Below are 20,603 nucleotides of genomic sequence, written 5' to 3' on the forward strand. Positions count from 1 at the left end.
TCAGATAAAGCCAAGTTGTGCTAGGCTAGATGTAGTGAAGGGCACTGGCATGGCCCAACCCAGGCCCAGCGGACCTGAGGCTAAACAGGCCGTGCCTGGCATGGCCCGTTACTAATTGTAGTGAAGGGCATTGGGTCGTACCTGAGGATCTTGAAGGAGTTCAGTGAGAGCAAAGACAAGCTGATATGATTTTATCTATTTTTTTTATTAATTGTATTAAATTTTTTAATTGTTGAGGTGAGTCACCTTTATAATTCTTTTTCTTTTCCCTCCTTCCTTATTGTACTCTAGAGGTCAGGCCTAGCCCCCCTCCCTTCTTATACAATTTTGATATTTATTAATAAACTGGTAGGGGTCCACACCAAACCCCCCACCTAACAAGATGCTTTATATTTAAATCCCTAATCCCCAATTTTTTTAATTTATTCATGCATATTTTTTTATAAATTTTAAAAAATCCTAAACGAGCCGTGCCCAAACGGACCGTGCCTTTCAAGGGGGCCGGACTGGCACGCGGGCCATGCCGTGCCTGGGCATGACCCATAAGAGGGGGGTCGAGCTAGGCTAGGGTTTTTTGGCCCACGGATCGTGCCGGCCCAGGCCCTAATGGGTCGTGTTGGGCCTGAGCCGCAGGCCAGAAAACCCTAGCCCAGCCCGGCTTTCCTCTTATGGGCCGTGCCGAGCATGGCCCATCACTATAGCTGACGGGCCGTGCCTGTCTCATGCCAGGCTGAGCCGTATCATGGGCAGCCCGGCCCGTTGCCCATCTCCAACCAGATGCCACTCATGAACTTGTTTGGTTTTCATAACTTCTATTTAGCATGGGTGTAATCATTGGAGGACAGACATCTTTAATCTAATAACCACAACATTGAACTTGCTAGTCCAATCTCTCACATGCTAACTAAATACATCAAGAACATTTACAACTTTGTTTGTTATCACTACAATATTTCTTCATGTCACCCTATTTTTCATCTGAAAATTACAAACTGAAACTTCCACAAAAAGTTGCATAACAATCAATCCTTCTCCTTTTTAGCATACTTGCAATGCTAATGGAATATGAGTTTGAGAACTAGAAATACAAAACGAGGTGCAGCAGAGGAGGGCAGAATTACATTAGACATAAGTATCATGTATTATTTTGCATGTGACTTCCATAAATGATTCATAGTGTAATTTACTATTGTCAAAGTGATATCCTTAGTAAGCTGGTGATGACAATCCTTGTTCAATTGCTTCTTTTAAGTTCATAAGGCTTGTTGGTCTATGATTTACATGTCATGAAGTTATATATTTGCAGAATATGGATGTTAGGGTACATTCACCTCTTTTTCTTTTTGTTTGTTCCCTCTTCCTTCTACTACTAGATTAGTGTGACAAGAAAATGAATGATGGAATCATAAATCATGATTCTCTGGAAACCTCACATGTATGGTTTTATTACATAATGACACAACACAATAGTATGAAGTAAACAAGTCGGTCAAAACTTAATAATAACACAGAAACTGACAAAAAATGATTTAGAAATTAAGAAGGAAAACACGAGCTTACTCATCATTGATTTAGTATCTCTAACACTATGCTAATGCACATGCAATACAAAGTACATTTCTCGTAACTTATCATCCATTGAAATTTCCTTATGAGCAATGTGATTTAATGCTAATAAGCCAAAGATAAGATATGCTGATATTGAGAAGAGGAAGTACATATTGCAAAACATACCATGTTTTTCGAAGTGGTTATCATTCTGCAGTACACCTTCAGCAATAACAACCCCACTGACAACCCAAGATAAAGAATAAATTACTAGGCAATTAATAGAAAGTGAAGAGCCATATACTATTGTAAACTTCCATTCTTCGCATTAAAAAAATCTATCTAGTATTATCCAAAGGCAGATATGCAACAATGCCAACGCATTAACCCATGCCTCAACATGGACAAAACACAACCTAAGCATCTTTACCAATATGACTGTCCTTTTGGCAGGATCCACCAGAGCCTCACCAAATATAAAGAAAAGATCAAGGAATATAGATGAATCAGATTTAATCTGTCAGCCAGCACAAAATGGCTAACTGAAAAAGGTGAATAAATATACAGTTTAAGACATACACATTAGAATTTCCATATATAAAAGCATTTCAATCTACTCCTAGATTATTCTTCATTCAACAAAAGATGGGAAACCTAGGCATCTTTTCCAGCTCCAATGTCATGGTCAAGTATCACATAATGCATCGTCACTGATACACATGTTCTTCAGCTTCATTCTTATACACCATTGTTTCCCAAAATATTTAGTATTGGAGTTATCACATAATGATTACCGACTTGGCATCTGCATTGCTGGCTACCCAGTTTTACATGCATGGTTGAAGTTTAGGAGTTAATACCACCTTGTCTAATGATTCAGCCAGCTACTTAATCATTCTGCTATATTCAATTTACCAAGCAAGTCAAAAAGTTCATGAGAACTCATCAAACATGCTTATAAATTAACCCCGACTCAAATTAGAGAATTCGAGATACTAATGAAAATTAACTAGGCATGTACACAAAATTACTTATACACTAAATGAGAGAGGTGTAGTCATGTAGATGAGGATACTTAATTATTGCTGCCAGTAATTGATCCCATTGCACTATTACTTCTCATCCAATGCTTGGATCCCCAGCACTTGGATACAAGAGAAGATCACAATGTGCACTCAATTAATAATTGCTCATAGGGAAATAATGTCTTAAACATTGCAACACCAAAGATGTTTGCAATACAAACTGACTGACTTAAATCAACTTTGATAAAGCTCTTGAACATGCACATGAAGCATGAATCTTTAAAGTTTAAGCCTTCGCCCATGTAAAATCTCTAGCATGGGTTTTTATTCAACAAAAGAAGAATGATGCATCCAAGGTTTTAAATCTCGTAAGACGGGCTGTCCCGATTTTTCCATGGAACGAGATGCATCGCTATCCCACCCTGTCCCAACACTTGGGACAAAAGATGTCCCAAGGCATCCCGATTAGGACATTGGGACACTAGCGAGACAGTCCTGTCCCGACATATAGGATGATATCCTCATCATGTCCCAGTGTCTTGCAGGACGTCCCGCTAGGACCTGAATCCTTAGATGCATCCATGTTTCGCCATTCCAAGTTCAAGCAACTCATTTTCCTTCTGGCTCATCAGCCCATCAAATCCTATGAACAATTGTACCAAAATCTTTTGCAGCCCAGCACACATATAGCAATTCACATTTGTCTTCCATATACCGATATAACCATCAAATTATCGTGGGCTGAAGAATATTAAAAACCCTATATTTGATGGTTGCTGGTGAATGAAATTAGTTTTTATGAAGTGAAGATAAAATGGAATGATTAGACCTCCAAAGATTTTATAAACAACAAAAATGAAATTAGTACCATAGCAAACTAGAAAATTACGCAAAATGCCTAGTTTTTAAATGACTATATCTTATCTGAAAGAGAGAAAGAGAGAGAAGTTTCACATTTAATTCAATCCAATCATTCTACAGTTTGAGTGATCTGCTGAAAGTTACCCATCCTTGTAAACACAAACCTCTTGAGACCTTGCTCATAGTTCATCACTTCAAATATTCATCATTATATTTTGTTCATTTTCTTTTCAGTATGCTGCATCCTCACATACATTATGAAAAGGTTTCAGCCAACTATTTGAAACTAGCCTGGCCATCTTCATATATATCAGCAATTGAATGATTGCTCTCAAATTCCAAAAGAACTCCAATAATTTTTGTGCAAATCAAGTTGTTTTGGCCCTTTTTGTCTCGTCTGGGTGTGCATAAAAACTTATTGGTAGACAGAAAGGGTATCAAATGGCAAAAGGTAGATATGTGCACCAACATGCCACTAGCATTAGAACAATCAGAAAGATGGTGATCGAAAAGAACATAAGAGTAGCATGGGTTCAATTGCCTTGACCTTTAAGCACTTTTGCCACCATCACTCAACCATTCGAAAAAGATGGATCTACATAGGGATAGGGGCAAGGTTCGCCATCTCAGTATCCGATCCCATATCGACACCATCCTATTACCAATACACGGTTTAGTACGATACAAGATTGTATACCAAGTATCAGTACGGTATGAGATACCGTACCAGGTGTTATAGGATGGTATGACAAACCATGGATACAGGGGTGTAGCCTAGGATACATTAGTAGAAATCTAACTTAGGTTAATACTGCTCCTGAAAAAGCTACAAGTAAACTAAGATAAAGATGCATTGATTTGGATTGTCAAAGGATTAATTACAGAGTACAATTACACTAATTTATACTAAGGAACAAAATAACTAAACATAACCACTGATCCCTGTAGCTGCCCATGTCATCACGATCTTCAGTGATTTTGACAATTCGCTCCCATGATCTCAAGCATAATCGTGAACCACATCATTATTCAACATCCCTCAACTCGTAATTAGTACCAATATATCATGATTAATCACAGCCAGGTTCCAATCTTTCAGCTTGCTTACCCACATCATGCTGAATTCTGCCTCTTCGCCCTGCGCATCCACACCATGTGATTTATAGCCGAACTCTATCCAATTTAGCAAGAGTCACATGACTTTTATCAGCACACAATCATTCCAACCCAACATTCTATTTTGGCTTGCAGTCTTATTTGGCTCTTTCCTATGTTTAGCAAGTCAACACATATTCATATTTGGCTGGCACTCCTATTTGGTCTTTCTCTCTTATTTGGTCTTTCTCCTTGTTTAGCTATTCTACATTTGGTTTCTCTTTACTTAGTATGTAATCGAGATATTCCTTCTTCTTGTAATTGCTACAATAACTAGACCTTGTAATCTATATATACTCCTATTGGAGAACAATGAAATGTAAGAATTAGAAATTATCCTCAATAAAGATATTACCTTCTTTATGGTATCAGAGCCATTGAAGCTCCAACGAGCATCTCTTCTTCTTCCTCTTTCTGTGCTCTCTCATGGCCACCAGTTCATCTATCTCCACCTCCTCCAATCCCTCTTCTCCTCCTCCACCCAACACAACGACCCCTCTCACCTTTCCATCGGCACAGCATTTTCTATATATCAAATTAAATGCATCCAATTTTTTGATTTGGAGAAAGCAAATTACTCCCTTCTTAAAGGGTCAAGGCCTGTTTGGGTTCCTTGATGGCTCTCACCCACAGCCCACCGATCCGATTGCCGCTACTGCTTGGCAACAACAAGATGCCCAACTCGTAAGCCTTCTTGTTGCTTCATTATCTGAAGATTTGGTTCCTCTTCTTCTTGACAAAGAGACTAGTTTTGAGTGCTGGACCACTCTTCATGAAGCCTTTGGTTCAGCATCTCCTACCAGGCTCATGTCTCTGCATCTAGAGTTGCAGAATCTACGTCAAAAATCAGATGAGACCGTCACCTCTCTGCTCCGACGTGCCAAAGCTGTGGCTGATGAACTTGCTGCCTCTGGTAATGCCCTCAAGCCAACCGAATTTAATCTTCATGTATTGCGTGCTCTATGTGATGATCTACAGGATGCGGTCCCTGGCATTCTCAACCGACACACCCCTCCGACATACACTGAACTTCATGGGCTGTTACTTAGCCATGAAAGCATGCGGGCATTTAGAAAATTAACTGTTGCTGATGCCACTCCTACCAATCCTATCGTCAATACTGCTCAACGGTTTGTCCATTCTTCTAATGACCCTAGGCCCTCTATTGGCCGTGGCTTTACTAGAGGTCGTGGAGGACATGGCAAGTTTGGTCGAGGTCGTGGTCGTTTTGGTCCACCTGGTGGCCGTGGTTCTCAATGGTGTTCGTTTTGCAATCGTAACAACCACTCTAATGCCACCTGCTTCTATCGCCCTCAGCAACCATATCCACACTTTTCCTCTCCACAACCCAATGCCAATTTCTCATATTCACCATATCCAAATCCAAATCCAAATCCAAATCCAAATCCATCTCAACATCACCCTAATCCACCACTTCTCCCTACCCCTCACCCCTCCACTGCCCTCACTTGGTACCCAGATACAGGAGCATCTCACCATATCACTCCTAACATTCATTCTATGTCCTCCTATGATGAGTACACTGGTCCTGATCAGGTGCATGTAGGCAATGGTAAGGGATTACATATATCACATATTGGTCATGGTTCTTTTTCCTCTCCCTACTCTTCTCTTTCTTTTCAGTTATCTAACATCTTACACGTTCCTTCTATTTCTAAAAATTTACTTTCCGTACAACAGTTTGCAAAAGATAACAATGTCTTTTTTGAATTTCACCCCTCTCATTTTCTTGTGAAGGATCGAACTACCAAGACCATAGTGTTATCCGGTCCGAGTAAAGGAGGATTATACACTCTCCATTCCATCCCTTCTCCGTTGTCTGCATCTGTTCACGTAGCTGAGAGCACCACTCTTGATGGCTGGCACAACCGTTTGGGCCATCCCCATTATCGCTTGCTTCGCTCCATGGTGAAGACCAATAATCTACCCTGCAAGTCTGCACATCTTCGTTCTCTTTGTCCCTCATGTCAATTAGGCAAGTCTAGTAAGTTGCATTTACCTCCGTCCCATCGTCGCAGTCAGTTTCCATTAGATCTTATTTATAGTGATGTTTGGGGTCCTTCCCCTACTCCATCTTTGTTAAGACACCGCTACTACATAATTTTTGTTGATGATCAAAGTAAATATATTTGGTTTTATCCATTAATGCGCAAATCTGATGTATTCTCTACTTTCTTACAATTTCAAGCCTTGGTTGAACGGCATTTCTCTCGTACTATTAAATCAATCCAAACTGACTGGGGAGGAGAATTTCGCTCTCTTCCTCAATTTTTTCGTAAAATTGGCATTACCCATCGTGTTGCTGCTCCTCACACCCATGAGCAACAAGGGGCTGTCGAACGTCGTCACCGTCATATTACGGAAACCGGCCTATCCCTTCTTGCTCATGGATCCGTGCCCATGTCATACTGGCACTATGCCTTTGAAACGGCTGTTTTTCTCATTAATAGGATGCCATCTAAAGTCTCTAGTGATGTATCCCCCTTCGAACTCATTCACAACAAACCACCATCCTATGCCTTCCTACGAATTTTTGGGTGTCTTTACTATCCTCTTCTTCGTCCTTACAATCGGCATAAAATGGAGTATCGGTCTCAACCGTGTGTGTTTCTCGGCTATAGTCCCTCTCATAGTGCCTATCGATGTCTCGATTTAAAAACAAATCGTACATATATCGCTAGGCACGTTCGCTTCGACGAATCTACCTTTCTTTTTCAATCTCAGTCTTCATTAACTTGTCCACCACCATCATCTCCCTCTTCCCCACCTTGGGGCGTTACATTACTTCACCCTCTACAAGAGGCCACCTCACTACCATCTGTTCCTCCACCAATTCCACATTCTCCTTTGCATCGTCTGTCCAACTCATCATCGGCTGCATCCCCCTTTTCTCGGTCTGCCTCAACACCTTCTCCTATGACCGATCCCACTCCAAGCCCCTTTAGCATTAACGACTCTGCACCTGTTCGGACCAGATTACTTACTGACCTCTCCTCATCAGCAAAACCTTCCCTTCCTACGCCTTCCCCTACAACTAGCTCCCTGCAAGACAAAAACTCCCCTGACCCACCTGCCCAAACCACCCGTACACATTCCATGGTACTTCGACCCCGTTCCAACCAGCCATCCGCCCTCACCACCACTATCCTCACCATAGAACCTACTTGCTTTACTCAAGCCTCTAAACACTCTGAGTGGCGTGCTGCAATGACTGAAGAATTTAATGCCTTAATTCGCAATGGTACGTGGTCTCTTGTTCCACGTTCATCTCATCAAAAGAATTTGGTCGGGTGTAAATGGGTGTACAGGATCAAGAGAAAAGCTGATGGGTCTCTCGAGCGTTACAAAGCGCATCTAGTTGCTAAAGGATTCCATCAGCAACTTGGCCTCGACTACAACGAGACATTCAGTCCGATTATCAAACCTACCACCATTCGATCTATTCTAAGTATTGCAATCTCTCAAGGTTGGTCCATCCGGCAATTAGATGTTCATAATGCCTTTTTACATGGCAACCTAACAGAAGAAGTCTACATGTCCCAACCGCCAGGGTTTGAGGATCGCGACCATCCAGATTATGTCTGTCATCTCCACAAATCTTTATATGGGTTAAAACAAGCACCCCGTGCCTGGTTTCACCGTCTCTCCCAATTTCTTCTCCGACTAGGGTTTGTTGCCAGCAAAACTGATCCTTCATTATTTATTTTAAGGATGAGGTCTCATGTCCTCTATGTGCTCATCTATGTTGATGATATTTTGGTAACCAGCAATGACTCCAGTCAGATTTCTCTTCTTCTTCAAAAGCTTGCTAAGGAATTTTCTATTAAGGATCTTGGTGATCTCCATTTTTTCTTAGGAATTGAGGTTGTTCGGAACTCTACTGGATTATTATTATCTCAAAATCGCTACATTAAAGATCTTCTTTTAAAGGCAGGCATGGTTGATTGTAAACCTGTTCAGACCCCAATGGCCATGACAAAGGATTCTGATTCAGGGGGTGCTCCCCATCCGGACCCCACACAGTATCGCTCCATTGTTAGGGCTCTTCAGTATGTTACATTGACACGTCCGGATATTTCCTTTGCAGTGAATAAAGTATGTCAGTTTATGCAGTCTCCTAATACTGATCACTGGATTATGGTCAAACGCATCTTACGGTACCTTCAAGCTACAGCTGATCATGGGTTACACATTCGCCGATCCACCTCTCGCTCTCTCCAAGCTTTCTCGGATGCAGATTGGGCGGGTAGTGGGATTGATAGGCGTTCCACTGGAGGCTATGCAATCTTTCTCGATCCCAACCTCATTTCTTGGGCATCTCGTAAACAGAAAACAGTTGCCCGCTCATCCACAGAGTCTGAATATAAAGCCTTAGCAGATGCATCAGCTGAACTTATCTGGCTTGAGTCATTGTTTCAGGAACTTGGCCATCCCTTACATGGTCCTCCGATTCTATGGTGTGACAATATTGGGGCCACTAATCTGTCGGCCAATCCTGTTTTTCATGCTCGCACGAAGCATGTCGAAATTGATTTTCATTTTGTTCGTGAACGTGTTGCAAGACATCAACTATCTGTTCAGTTCATCTCCACCCAAGATCAGCTTGCCGATATTCTCACCAAGCCCTTGGGTACCTCCCGTTTTAGGTTCCTAAAGGACAAGCTGAAGATTCGTGCTCCCGATTCTTCATCTTGAGGGGGTGTATCAGCACACAATCATTCCAACCCAACATTCTATTTTGGCTTGCAGTCTTATTTGGCTCTTTCCTATGTTTAGCAAGTCAACACATATTCATATTTGGCTGGCACTCCTATTTGGTCTTTCTCTCTTATTTGGTCTTTCTCCTTGTTTAGCTATTCTACATTTGGTTTCTCTTTACTTAGTATGTAATCGAGATATTCCTTCTTCTTGTAATTGCTACAATAGCTAGACCTTGTAATCTATATATACTCCTATTGGAGAACAATGAAATGTAAGAATTAGAAATTATCCTCAATAAAGATATTACCTTCTTTAACTTTCATCTGTTCTGGCTCCATCTAACTTGATCCATGCAGCACTCATTCACGGCCACTAGCTAGATCATTGAGGGGGTATAAATATGGCATAAATAATGCCCCTCACATGCCATCAGTCAATAGTCAAAAAGGTGATACATCCATCAGCCTGACTTTGGACTTGGTACTCATCTATATTGGCCACTTTGAAGGAAAAGCTAATCTAGACCTTGCAAACCCACCAGTCGCTTCACCAAGGAGGTGTTAATCTATACCATATTGCCTACCATAAAAGTTTGAGTAATGTATACCATAAAAATGTGTAGGTAATATTCTCTAAAATATTACCATATTCCGTACCATAAAAGTGAAGGTAATGTATACCATAAACATGTGTAGGTAATATTTTCTAGAATATTACCATATTCCCTACCATAAAAGTATGGGTAATGTATACCATAAAAGTGTAGGCAATATTTTCGAGAATATTATCATATTTAAATTTACGTATTTGTATGTATAGGCCCTTGTACATTCTTTTGAACATGGGAAAAAAACTTTCTTTCTCTCCTGTGCAGCCGCCTCCTTGATCTTCTACCTCCAATGCGTGTAGTATGTGGTGCTTTTCTAAATAGTATCAGAGTGACAGATAAGCCATTAAATCCAGGCTTTCTCCTTCCCTTATTCAATCTTCTTTCTTCTTCTCTTGTCGCGTTTTGAACCCCTCTTCTCCCCTAATCTCTACATCTTGTCTTTTCTTGCTTTCTTATTCTTTCCTTCTCCTTCTCCCTTTCCTCTTCATCTTTCTTGCAATCTCTTTTTCTTGTCTTTCACATTCTATTTCATAGATCCACTGTTGCTGTACGTTTTGGTGCCTTTTCCGTTGCTTTTGTCTGAATTTTGAATTTGTGGGTCTTCATCTTATGCATTGAAAAATGTGGACTATTGGAAAACATGTTAATCTTGACTTTTCATGCACAATCACTATCAGTACTAAAGGGTAGTGATCCCCATCCTGCATCTGCATCTAGCTTCGTTTCAGATTGTGTGATCCATAAAAAAAAGGGGATCTGATGTTTATTTGTATAGCAGGACATCACGTGATTTCTGGGATCCACTGCAGCGACTTCCATGTCTAAAATCATCCTACATTGATTATTTTACAAAAGACCTACAGTTTTCCTGCCTTTCTTTCTCATTTTCTCTCTAGGCGATCCTTTTGGGATCTGAAAATACACTTTTATCCTTTAGGTACCAGTAACTCATTTAGTCTTATTTGGTTGCCTTTTCTCACTTTTAGTCTTTAATGGTTTCCTTTTCTCTCCAGCCACCCATAAATGCTTCTTTCCTCAGCTTGTTCCTAAGAAATTAACTTCTTCTAATTGTCTTGTGTGAAAACGGCAAACTACCCATTTCATTGAGAGCCTGGATCTTGCTGGCCACTTGGAGGATACTGACCCAACACCACCTCGGCATTTAGAAGAAATACAAGGAGAAGGTGAGAGCAAGCGGATTGCCCTCATACCTAATCCTCTTCACCGTGCGTGGGTGAAACAAGATAAGGTATTGGTGGCCTATCTGTTGTCCACTGTATCTCAAGATATTCTTCTTGGGATTAAGGATGGACTCACTGCAAAAGGTTTATGGGAAAGTCTACATGATCAATTTTCTCTGGTCACATCTTCCAAAGCTATGCAACTCAAGACAGAATCTTAGAATTTGTGGAAGAATGATATGTCAGCAATGGAATACTGGAATAAGATAAAAGTGATAGCAGATGAGTTAGCTCTCATTAGCCAACCAATTTCAGCTGTAGATAAGTTCAGCAAATTTTGACAGGGCTTGGACCAGATTTTGACATGTTGGTCATCTCCCTTGAATGTCAGCCTAAACTTCCATCCTATGAAGCACTACGTCCTATGCTGCTACAATATGAGCAACATCATGTGAAGAAGTAAAAGAAGGTTGAGCAGACTGAATCTAGTGGTAACCATGATGTGCTTAATGTTAATGCTAGATTTGGTAGAAGTCAAAATAATCAGAGTGGCGGATGTGGAGAAAGATGTGGAAATTGGAATCCTAAACATAACAATGGAGGACATGGGCTGCTGCCCATACCCTAGAATGGTGGACAAGGAAATCAGCCATAAAATAATCAAAGAAATAATAATTTGGAAAGACAACAGTGGGGACCAGTATTTTGTCAGCTTTGCCAAAGAAAGGGACATACTGCTACAAATTGTTGGGATTTATCTACTTATGGAGCTGCTGCTACAGGGCTTAGGAATGCTAGAAATGCTAATTATGTGCATGCAAATGATGGTGGACAGCAACAAGTACAACGAGGACATGAAGCATTAGCTGCCACTTTCAAGAATTTGGGAATAAATGATGCTAATCAACAACAGATGTGGTTCCTTGATTCTGGGGCAAGCAATCATATTACTGGTAATATGGGTAAGATTTCTGATGCCAAATCTCTTATGCCTCATGGCTATGTTACTACAAGAGATGGCACCCTTCACACCATCACACATATAGGCAATGCTTTGCTTCCCTGTTCCACAAGTCATCCCACACCTCTTGTTTTGTCCAACACATATTTAGTTCCTGACATTCAAAAAAGTCTTCTTTCTGTTTCCCAATTATGTAATCAATTAGATTCTTATGTTGTTTTTACTCCTGATTCTGTTTTTATCAAGGATCTCCGAACGAACAAAACACTCACTGAAGGTGTTCGTGAGGGGAGCCTATTTGTGTTGAAGGAAGCTCATAGTCATCCATCCAAGTCTAATGTCATTCTAAAGTCATCCTCATTGCTATTCAGTGCTGCCAACGCCAAGAGAAGAGATGCCAGATTGTGGCATCGACGCCTTGCTCATTGTGGTAGTCACTTCTTAGAGTCCATGTTCAAGAAAGGTCTTTTGTCCTATGCCCCATGCAATAATGTTGACTTAGTGAATCATTATGTCCAAAGTATCAAATTTGTAAGACTCATTCTCTCCCTATTCAGATAACAAATAAACGAGCTTTTTTTCTTTTGAAATTGTCTACTCAGATATGTGGGGACCTGTCCCAATTCAAGCATATTCAAGAAATCGCTTTTATGTTACCTTCATTGATTGCTATAGTCATTTTACCTGGATATTTTTCATTAAACAAAAAACTGATGTGTTTTCCATATTTCAGCGTTTTCATTCTTTCATCCAAAACAAGTGTGGCATGCCTATTATTAACTTCCATAGTGATGGAGGTGGGAGTATATTTCCCATCAATTTAAGAATTATTTACATAGTCATGGTATACATCATCAGAAATCTTGCCCACATACACCAGAACAAAATGTAGTGGAGCGAAAACATCGGCATATAGTTGAGAGTGGCACGAGCATGATGCATGGGAGTTGTGCCCATTTTGGATTATGGACCGAAGCTTTCTACACAACAGTCCATATCATTAATAGGCTGCCTATGAAATTTTTGGGGCATAAGTCACCATACAAAATTCTTCATGGTGTGGTTCCCACGTATGACTATATAAAAGTATGGGGATGTAGGTGTTATGTTCATATTCCTAACACTTAAAGAAATAAGTTTGCTCCTAAGGCTAATGTTTGTAGGTTTGTTAGATATGCTGATGACTTCAAGGGATATCGTTGTTGGAATCCCCAAAAATGAAGCATAGTCATTTCAAAAAATGTCATATTTGATGAAAATAACTTTCGTTTGGATGACGAGCAGTGTCCTACTACACCTGTGAAGGAAATGACTATCTCTAATATAGATGATGACAGTGTCAGCTTCCAACCATGGTTTGATGATGTATTAAGACAAATGCAGGTTACAAAAACTGATTGTGATCACTGTAACAAACATGAAGTTGCTGTAAAGACAGACTCTCTGTCCATTAATATAAGTGACATGCATCATAGAGAAGACAGAATGTATGGATAGGTTTATCACAGGCATGTTCCGATGAATACCACTAAAGGAGACCATGCCAGACTTGAAAATGAAATAGGTGAGCAGCAAGGGCAGCAACTTTACACTCCACCTGACGTTCCGGAGTCTGTTGTAGAGACAGTTTTGCAGCGTTCTAGCAGAGAGAGGCATCCAATTGACAGATTGGTCTCATATGAAGCATTTAGTGTTGAGTATCACTTGTACATTTTTGCACTCCAGCATTAGCATGAATCGGTTTCTTACAAGCAAGCTTCCAAGGACCACCGGCACCGATGGATAGAGGCAATGAATGAAGAGATGACTGCTCTAAATAAAAACTATATATGAGAGATCTTGGATAGACCTACTGGAAAGAATGTTGTCGGTTGCAAATGGGTCTACAAAATTAAAAGGCGAGCCAATGGAAGTGTTGAGAGATGCAAGGCTAGATTGGTAGCAAAAGGATACATCCAAAAGTATGGGTTGGATTATGACGAAATTTTCAGCCCAATCATTAAGATAGGAACTATTAGGCTTATTCTGGCTCTTGCTGTTACTCATGGTTGGCATCTGCATCAAATGGATGTAAAGAACGCATTTCTCCATGGGGATTTAAAAGAAGAAGTATAGATAGAGCAACCACCAGGATATGCTATAGATGACCCTGGTAGGAAAGTATGTAGGCTCCTAAAATCATTGTATGGTCTAAAGCAAGCCTCCAGGGCTTGACTCCAGAGGTTTTCTGATGAGATTCGTAGCTTTGGATTCCAGCATAGTTAGGTGGATTACTCCCTATTCATTCATATAGGTATCGATGGAATCACTATATTGCTTATATATGTTTATGACATTGTTATCACCGGATCATCTCAGGAACATATCAACATCCTGAAGGATCATTTGTTGTAAATGTTCCAAATGAAGGATCTTGGAAAGCTGAGATACTTTCTTAGTGTAGAGGTATACAAAGTAAGAGACACTATGTTCCTATCACAGCAAACATATGCTTTAGATTTGCTTAGCAGAAGTGGGATTAAAGATTGTAAGTCAGAGGCCACCCCAGCTGTTATAGGTGAAAAACTTAAAGTAGATGGAGCAGCATATAGATATCCACATGAATATCGTAGCATTGTGGGAGCCTTGCAGTATTTGACATTCACTAGATCTGACATAGCGTATGCTATAAACCAAGTATCACAGTTCATGATCCCCGAGATAGGCATATGGAGGTAGTAAAAAGAATCCTCAGACACATTAAGAGCACTATAGGAGATGGGCTGAAGTATATAGGATCTATAGATAATCCCTTTGTTATTTGTGACTTTACATGTGCCAATTGGGCTGAAGACCCAAATACACGAAGATCAATTTCTAGATTTTGTATCTTCATTGAAAAAAATCTCATAGTCTGGAGCAGCAGAAAGCAACGGACAGTAGCAAGATCTAGTGCAGAGGCAGAGTACAGATTTATGGCCTCTCTTGCAGTAGAAATAACCTGGTTAAGGCAAATTCTTCATGTTTTGAGACAGCATTGGACGGTCAATCATTTATTGTAACAATCAGAGTGCCATCAAAATTTTCTCTAATTTAGTTCATCATGGTAAAACTAAACACACCCAAATTGATCAGCACTTCATCAGAGAGAAGATAGAGGATGGGAAAATAGAGGCTCGTTTTATTGAATCGGATAATCATGTTGCAGATATATTCACCAAAGGATTGTCAAAGGCGAGATTTTGATTTCTAAAGGACAAGCTATCCATGACTCAAACTCATGCATAGCTTGAGGGCTGTTAGTCCATACCATATTTCCTATCATAAAAGTGTGGGTAATATATACCATAAAAGATGTAGGTAATATCAAAGATTCCAAAACCGATACCGAGCCCCATATCAGTTCCGATGCGGTATGATACCATACCATATACCGTACCGTACTGTTAGTGCACCATGGCATACCGATTCAGTACCAATACGCCAACCATTTTTTTTGATTTTTTCTATTGAATTTGATTTTTTAAAAAAATTATTATTTTTTAAATTACTTTATATTCAAATTAATATTTATTTAAGTCATATAACAATTCTACCATCTAAAAAAAAATAAAAAAAAGTCTAAAAGACAAATAATGCAATAAATATATCTAAAATGCAAATTACAAAGAATAATATGCTAACCTCAGAATCTCTACTGATCTAATATCTCATCGAATGTCTCGTAGATATCCAAATCATCCAAATACTCCGAAGGAACATCAGTCCATCCCTCTAGCCAAGAAGCACTGTAATCCTGAATATTCATCCCATAAGATATGCTCTCTAGATTGTAAGATATATCAGATCTCTCGCTCATCTAACTCTGAGACGTATCCTCAGGATGATGATATGGCTGTAGAGGGCCTATCCAAATATGTCAGTAGCAAAATTCGATCCATAAGGTGCTCCAAACTGTATAAGATAATAGCCACTGAAAGCCGATGTCTCGAATATACCATATCCATATAGATCATAAGCTGCCTGCAAGTGATAGGATCCATTGTATGACGATGATCCAAATACATCCATGGATCCTACTCCATGTCTAAGGTCATCTGCAGCTATATCATGCACTAGATGACCTCTGAGAGGCCGTCACCTATATGAGATCGTCTCCTCATCGGGTCTATCAGGTCATCCACCATGATCCCTATCTTATGTGATGTGTTAATTGAGACTCACCGATGAATCGAATACCATCATGTGGCTGTATCTCATGAATAGTAATCTCGTATCCTCCAATCCCTCTCGAATCATTAGATCCATGACTGCTACCATCACTCTCACTGCCATTGGTCTCTGAATCTGAGTCAACTGACTCCTGCACTCTCGAGAGTGCTGCAACTGCCATTCCTTTTTCTTTGCCTTTTCGAGCTCCCTTAGTGCCCTTTTGTGACCGATCTCGTCTCAGCATTTCTCACTTAAATATCTGACTAGATGACTTGAACACGGAGTCACGTGATGAATGACTCCCCTGTGATCCCTCAAGCTATGACTGATCGACTGGAACTCTATATGAAATATTTCTATCTATCCACTGCCCTGGATCCATCCTGATCTCTCTAGCTACCACACTGGCTGGTCATCAAGTTTCAACTCTTGTTGTTGGCCTGCAGCCATCCAATCATTGATCTTCATCAGCAATGGCATAATCATCTATCATCAGATCCGTATACTTCAACTGTACTTCATCCTGGATATATTTTAGCCTCAATCTTAAATTATAGTGCACATAAACAAGATCAATGAGGTACTTCTGTGTCAGACAGTTTTTTTGTTTGCTGTGGATAAGGATGAGAGTCGACCAATTGCGCTCACACCCACTAAAGAAGATCGTTTGGGAAAGAATGCGGATGACCACATTTTTCAAATTTAGTACGGACTGTCCAAAATGGATCCACCATTCAACTGTCAAAAAATTAAACAAAATTATATATTAGATTTTATGATATTTTTAGGCATGTAATATCAACAAAGTTCTCACTGTTGATATATAATTTATCTAGATTCATCTTCTTTTTACTTACGACAGCCAATAAGACTCCAAAGCTGTCCGTCCCTTCTCTAAACTGTTTCGTCTGTGAAAAACATATCATTTTAGTAACAAATATATTATTAAGTTAAACGACCGCACCTTAATTGACCTAACATACCTCTTATAGATACATAGATGTAATTTCGGAATCGGAAACCATCTTATATATAACATTACAGAGAGCAGTGAGAAGCTCATTATCCATATCTATTCTGGATATGCTATACTGAAATCTCGGATTCAAATTGTAAATTGAAAATAAATTTCACAAATGATTAAGTAAACTTATACTGGTACAAAAAAAAAATTCAAATGATTCTTGAATTCATGCTTACCGGCTAGATGCAAATCCCTACCCATCTGATAGTTTCAGCGGCGCTCAATGATGTTAATGTATTTTTGGACATGTTTGGGATCTATCTCACTGATCTATTGCTTTACCCTCTCCATCACGTGATATAGGAAGTCTATTTGGGGGTATCTCTCACTGTCCATAGCATGAAGCACCTAATATGATAGCTTGATAACCTTCATTATCTTATCAACCCATTGCCAGAATGACTGACTAGTCACCAAATTCTCCATATGACTTTCCTCAGTGCCAGCCCTCGCATATCTACTCTCCTGTCACTCGGCACTGACAAACATCGGACGTAAGGCTGCTTTCTTTTGCAAAAGACTATCAAGTGCTATGTAGTTTGTAGTAAACCGTGTGACATCCGATCTCAAGATCTTTTTCTCAATATATTTCCGCATCAATAACAACACCCATATATGATTATAGATAAATTTAATAATAGACTGGGCTATATCCACTACCTACTGTACTCTATGAAGCTTTTCAATATCCATCAACATGAGGTTAATGCAATGTGCAGCACATGGTGTCCAATAAATATGCGATCGTCACTCCATCAGCATCTCGCCAGCGGCCTTATATCGCGGCCCATTATCTATGATGACCTGTACGATATTCTGCTCTCTAACTGAATCAATCACCTCCATCAATTTAAGGATGTATGCAGTATTGTGCACCTTATTTAAAGCATCAATTGATTTATAAAAAAATATTTTTTCATCATAATATGTCAAAAAATTTATGATATTCCATCTAGTTAGACCGATCCAACCATCATACATCGCCGTCAGTCCGTATATAGACCATTTACTCTTGTAAGAAGAGATCCATCTCTTTAACTCTTCTTTATTACTGTCAAGAAGCTGACCATGGATATTTCTGGATGCTGAAAGATCTACATCGGGGCCAGCAGTCTGTACGACTGAAATGACAGACCGATAGTAAGTATTACCCGCTGCATTTGCTGAAATATGGCTAAAATGAAACTATGATCCAATAGCTCGCCACATATCCTTCTTCAGCATAGTATCAACCATTTACTGTTTTAAATCATTGCTAGAAAAAGTATGTGAATCCAAATCATAAATGATAGCTCCTGCTGGAATATTCCTGCCGAACCTACTATCAAAAGCCTCCAACATCGATGAAATACCCATCCTGCCTCTACTGACTGGCTTTCTGACAAAGATGATCCTCCTAAACTCAAACTCTCTTCTAACGATCGTAGAGTCGGACTCTGATTCATAGAATGACGGTCCAAATCGCTCTCTATATCTAGCCATCTCCTCCAGCCTATGCTGATCATCCAGACTTACCTGAATGGTAGTCTCAATCTCTATCTCCTCGTCATATGGAGCAGAGACCTTTGATTCTCTAGAATGATAGAAAGATGACTCTCCAGCTTGATGGTCCATCTCTGTCCTCTTCTCCTTTGCTTACTTCACGGCTTTCTGATCAGCGAAGTGCTTCATAAGCTATCGAACCTCCTGTGGGTATTTTCGACACAACCACATTTCGATAACCACTAGCTAAATGCATCTACAACTTAGTCACCCCTCTTCTCTTGAACTCCCCTCTTCTCTTGAACTCTGTGCTGCACCATTTGCAACTCCAATGATGTCAAATTTAGAGCATCTCACCATGCTCCCAGCTAATGTCACACTCTGGATCCTTCTTACTCATTTTTGCAAGTTTAACAAAATACGACAATTTAATAATTTTTTGATTTTATTTTTTTAAATTTAATTTTTTTAATAATTTTTAAAATATATATATTTAAAAAATAATTAATAAAAATTAATGATTTTAGTGTCATCATGTATATTGTCTAATGATCTATAACATATAACGAAAGCATATCAAAATCACAAATTTTGACATAATTTTTTCTTATTTTTCTATTTTTTGGCTGTTATTGATCAAAAAAAGATGAAAAATAAAATATTTAATGGTAGAACAAAGGATTATCTTGCTTTCGGTCAAAATTTATCGCCCTATCAAAAGAGTTATGGAATTTTTTCTCATTTTTTGGGCTTTGTTTGCACCCGTCGTCGAAGTCTGAGAAGCTGAGAGTTTGCTCTCAAGCTTCTCGGCTCTCAGACTGAAACTACCAAATTATTGATAACCCAGCCTCACAAAAGCAGACAAAAACCACACCCCCGAGCCCCCCACCCCACACTTCCCCCCCCACATGCTGATGTCGGTACAGCTCGGTTCACGTGTGAACCGAGCCGAACGAAGCCAAATCGAATGAAACCACTCAATTTTGAGCGATTCGACAGCAAACCATATCAAACCGCTCAGTTCGATGTGGTTTGCTTGATTTATCGAAAAAAGAGGGTGAACTGAATCGGTTCAATTCAGTACGCCCCATACCAATCAGTTCGGGCTAGTACGGGAAACCCTAAATAATATTCTCTAAAATATTACCATATTTCCTACCATAAAAGTGGAGATAATGTATACCATAAAAGTGTGTAGGTAATATTCTCTAGAATATTATCACATTTTCTATCATAAAAGTATGGGTAATGTATACCATAAAAGTATAGAATTCTCTAGAATATTACCATATTCCTGACTATATTCAGATATATATATTTGTATATATAGGCCCTTGTACATTCTTTAGATATATATATTTGTATATATGCACCCTTGTACATTCTTTTGAATATGAGAAAAAAACTCTCCTGTGTAGCCTCTTCCTTGATCTTCTACCTCTAACGCGTGTAGTGTGTGGTGCTTTTCTACGGGAGGTTGATAGGTTCACCTCTTAGGAAAAATGAATTTGAGCCACAAATACAAACCATGGAAGATTTGGTAGAGCTGTGATTCAAATTTGAGCAAAAGTAAAAATCATGGAGGATCTAATGAAGATAAGAACCAATATTGTAACTGCCCTCCAACTCACCAGTATGACGGATATGACTGATTTGGAGGGGTATGTGCCCAATAAAATGATTGATGCCCCTAGCCCTTGGAGGATTATAGGCCTCTAACTGTTTAATAGATTGCTCTCCAGCATATAGATTTGGCAAAGATGACTACTAATGACAAGGAGGTGATGGTATCCACTTGGGTGGTTGCCCCACAGCCCTCAAAGTAAAGATAAGATGCACTATA

The 20,603-nt window shown here is 39.5% G+C and overlaps 1 protein-coding gene across 5 annotated transcripts in view; it reads right to left on the minus strand.

Moving 5' to 3' along the window:
• Positions 1-20,603, minus strand: part of LOC105056363 (sodium/hydrogen exchanger 7) — a 100,983-nt gene that overhangs the window by 43,033 nt on the left and 37,347 nt on the right. For all 5 annotated transcript variants that reach the window (XM_029267925.2, XM_010938530.4, XM_010938529.4 and 2 more), the window contains one exon: positions 1,735-1,790. In XM_029267925.2, the coding sequence (XP_029123758.1) occupies positions 1,735-1,790 (56 nt within the window). The remainder of the gene's footprint in view (positions 1-1,734; positions 1,791-20,603) is intronic.

This window comes from Elaeis guineensis, chromosome 13, assembly GCF_000442705.2.
Source record: "Elaeis guineensis isolate ETL-2024a chromosome 13, EG11, whole genome shotgun sequence".
Classification (NCBI taxonomy): Eukaryota; Viridiplantae; Streptophyta; class Magnoliopsida; order Arecales; family Arecaceae; genus Elaeis; species Elaeis guineensis.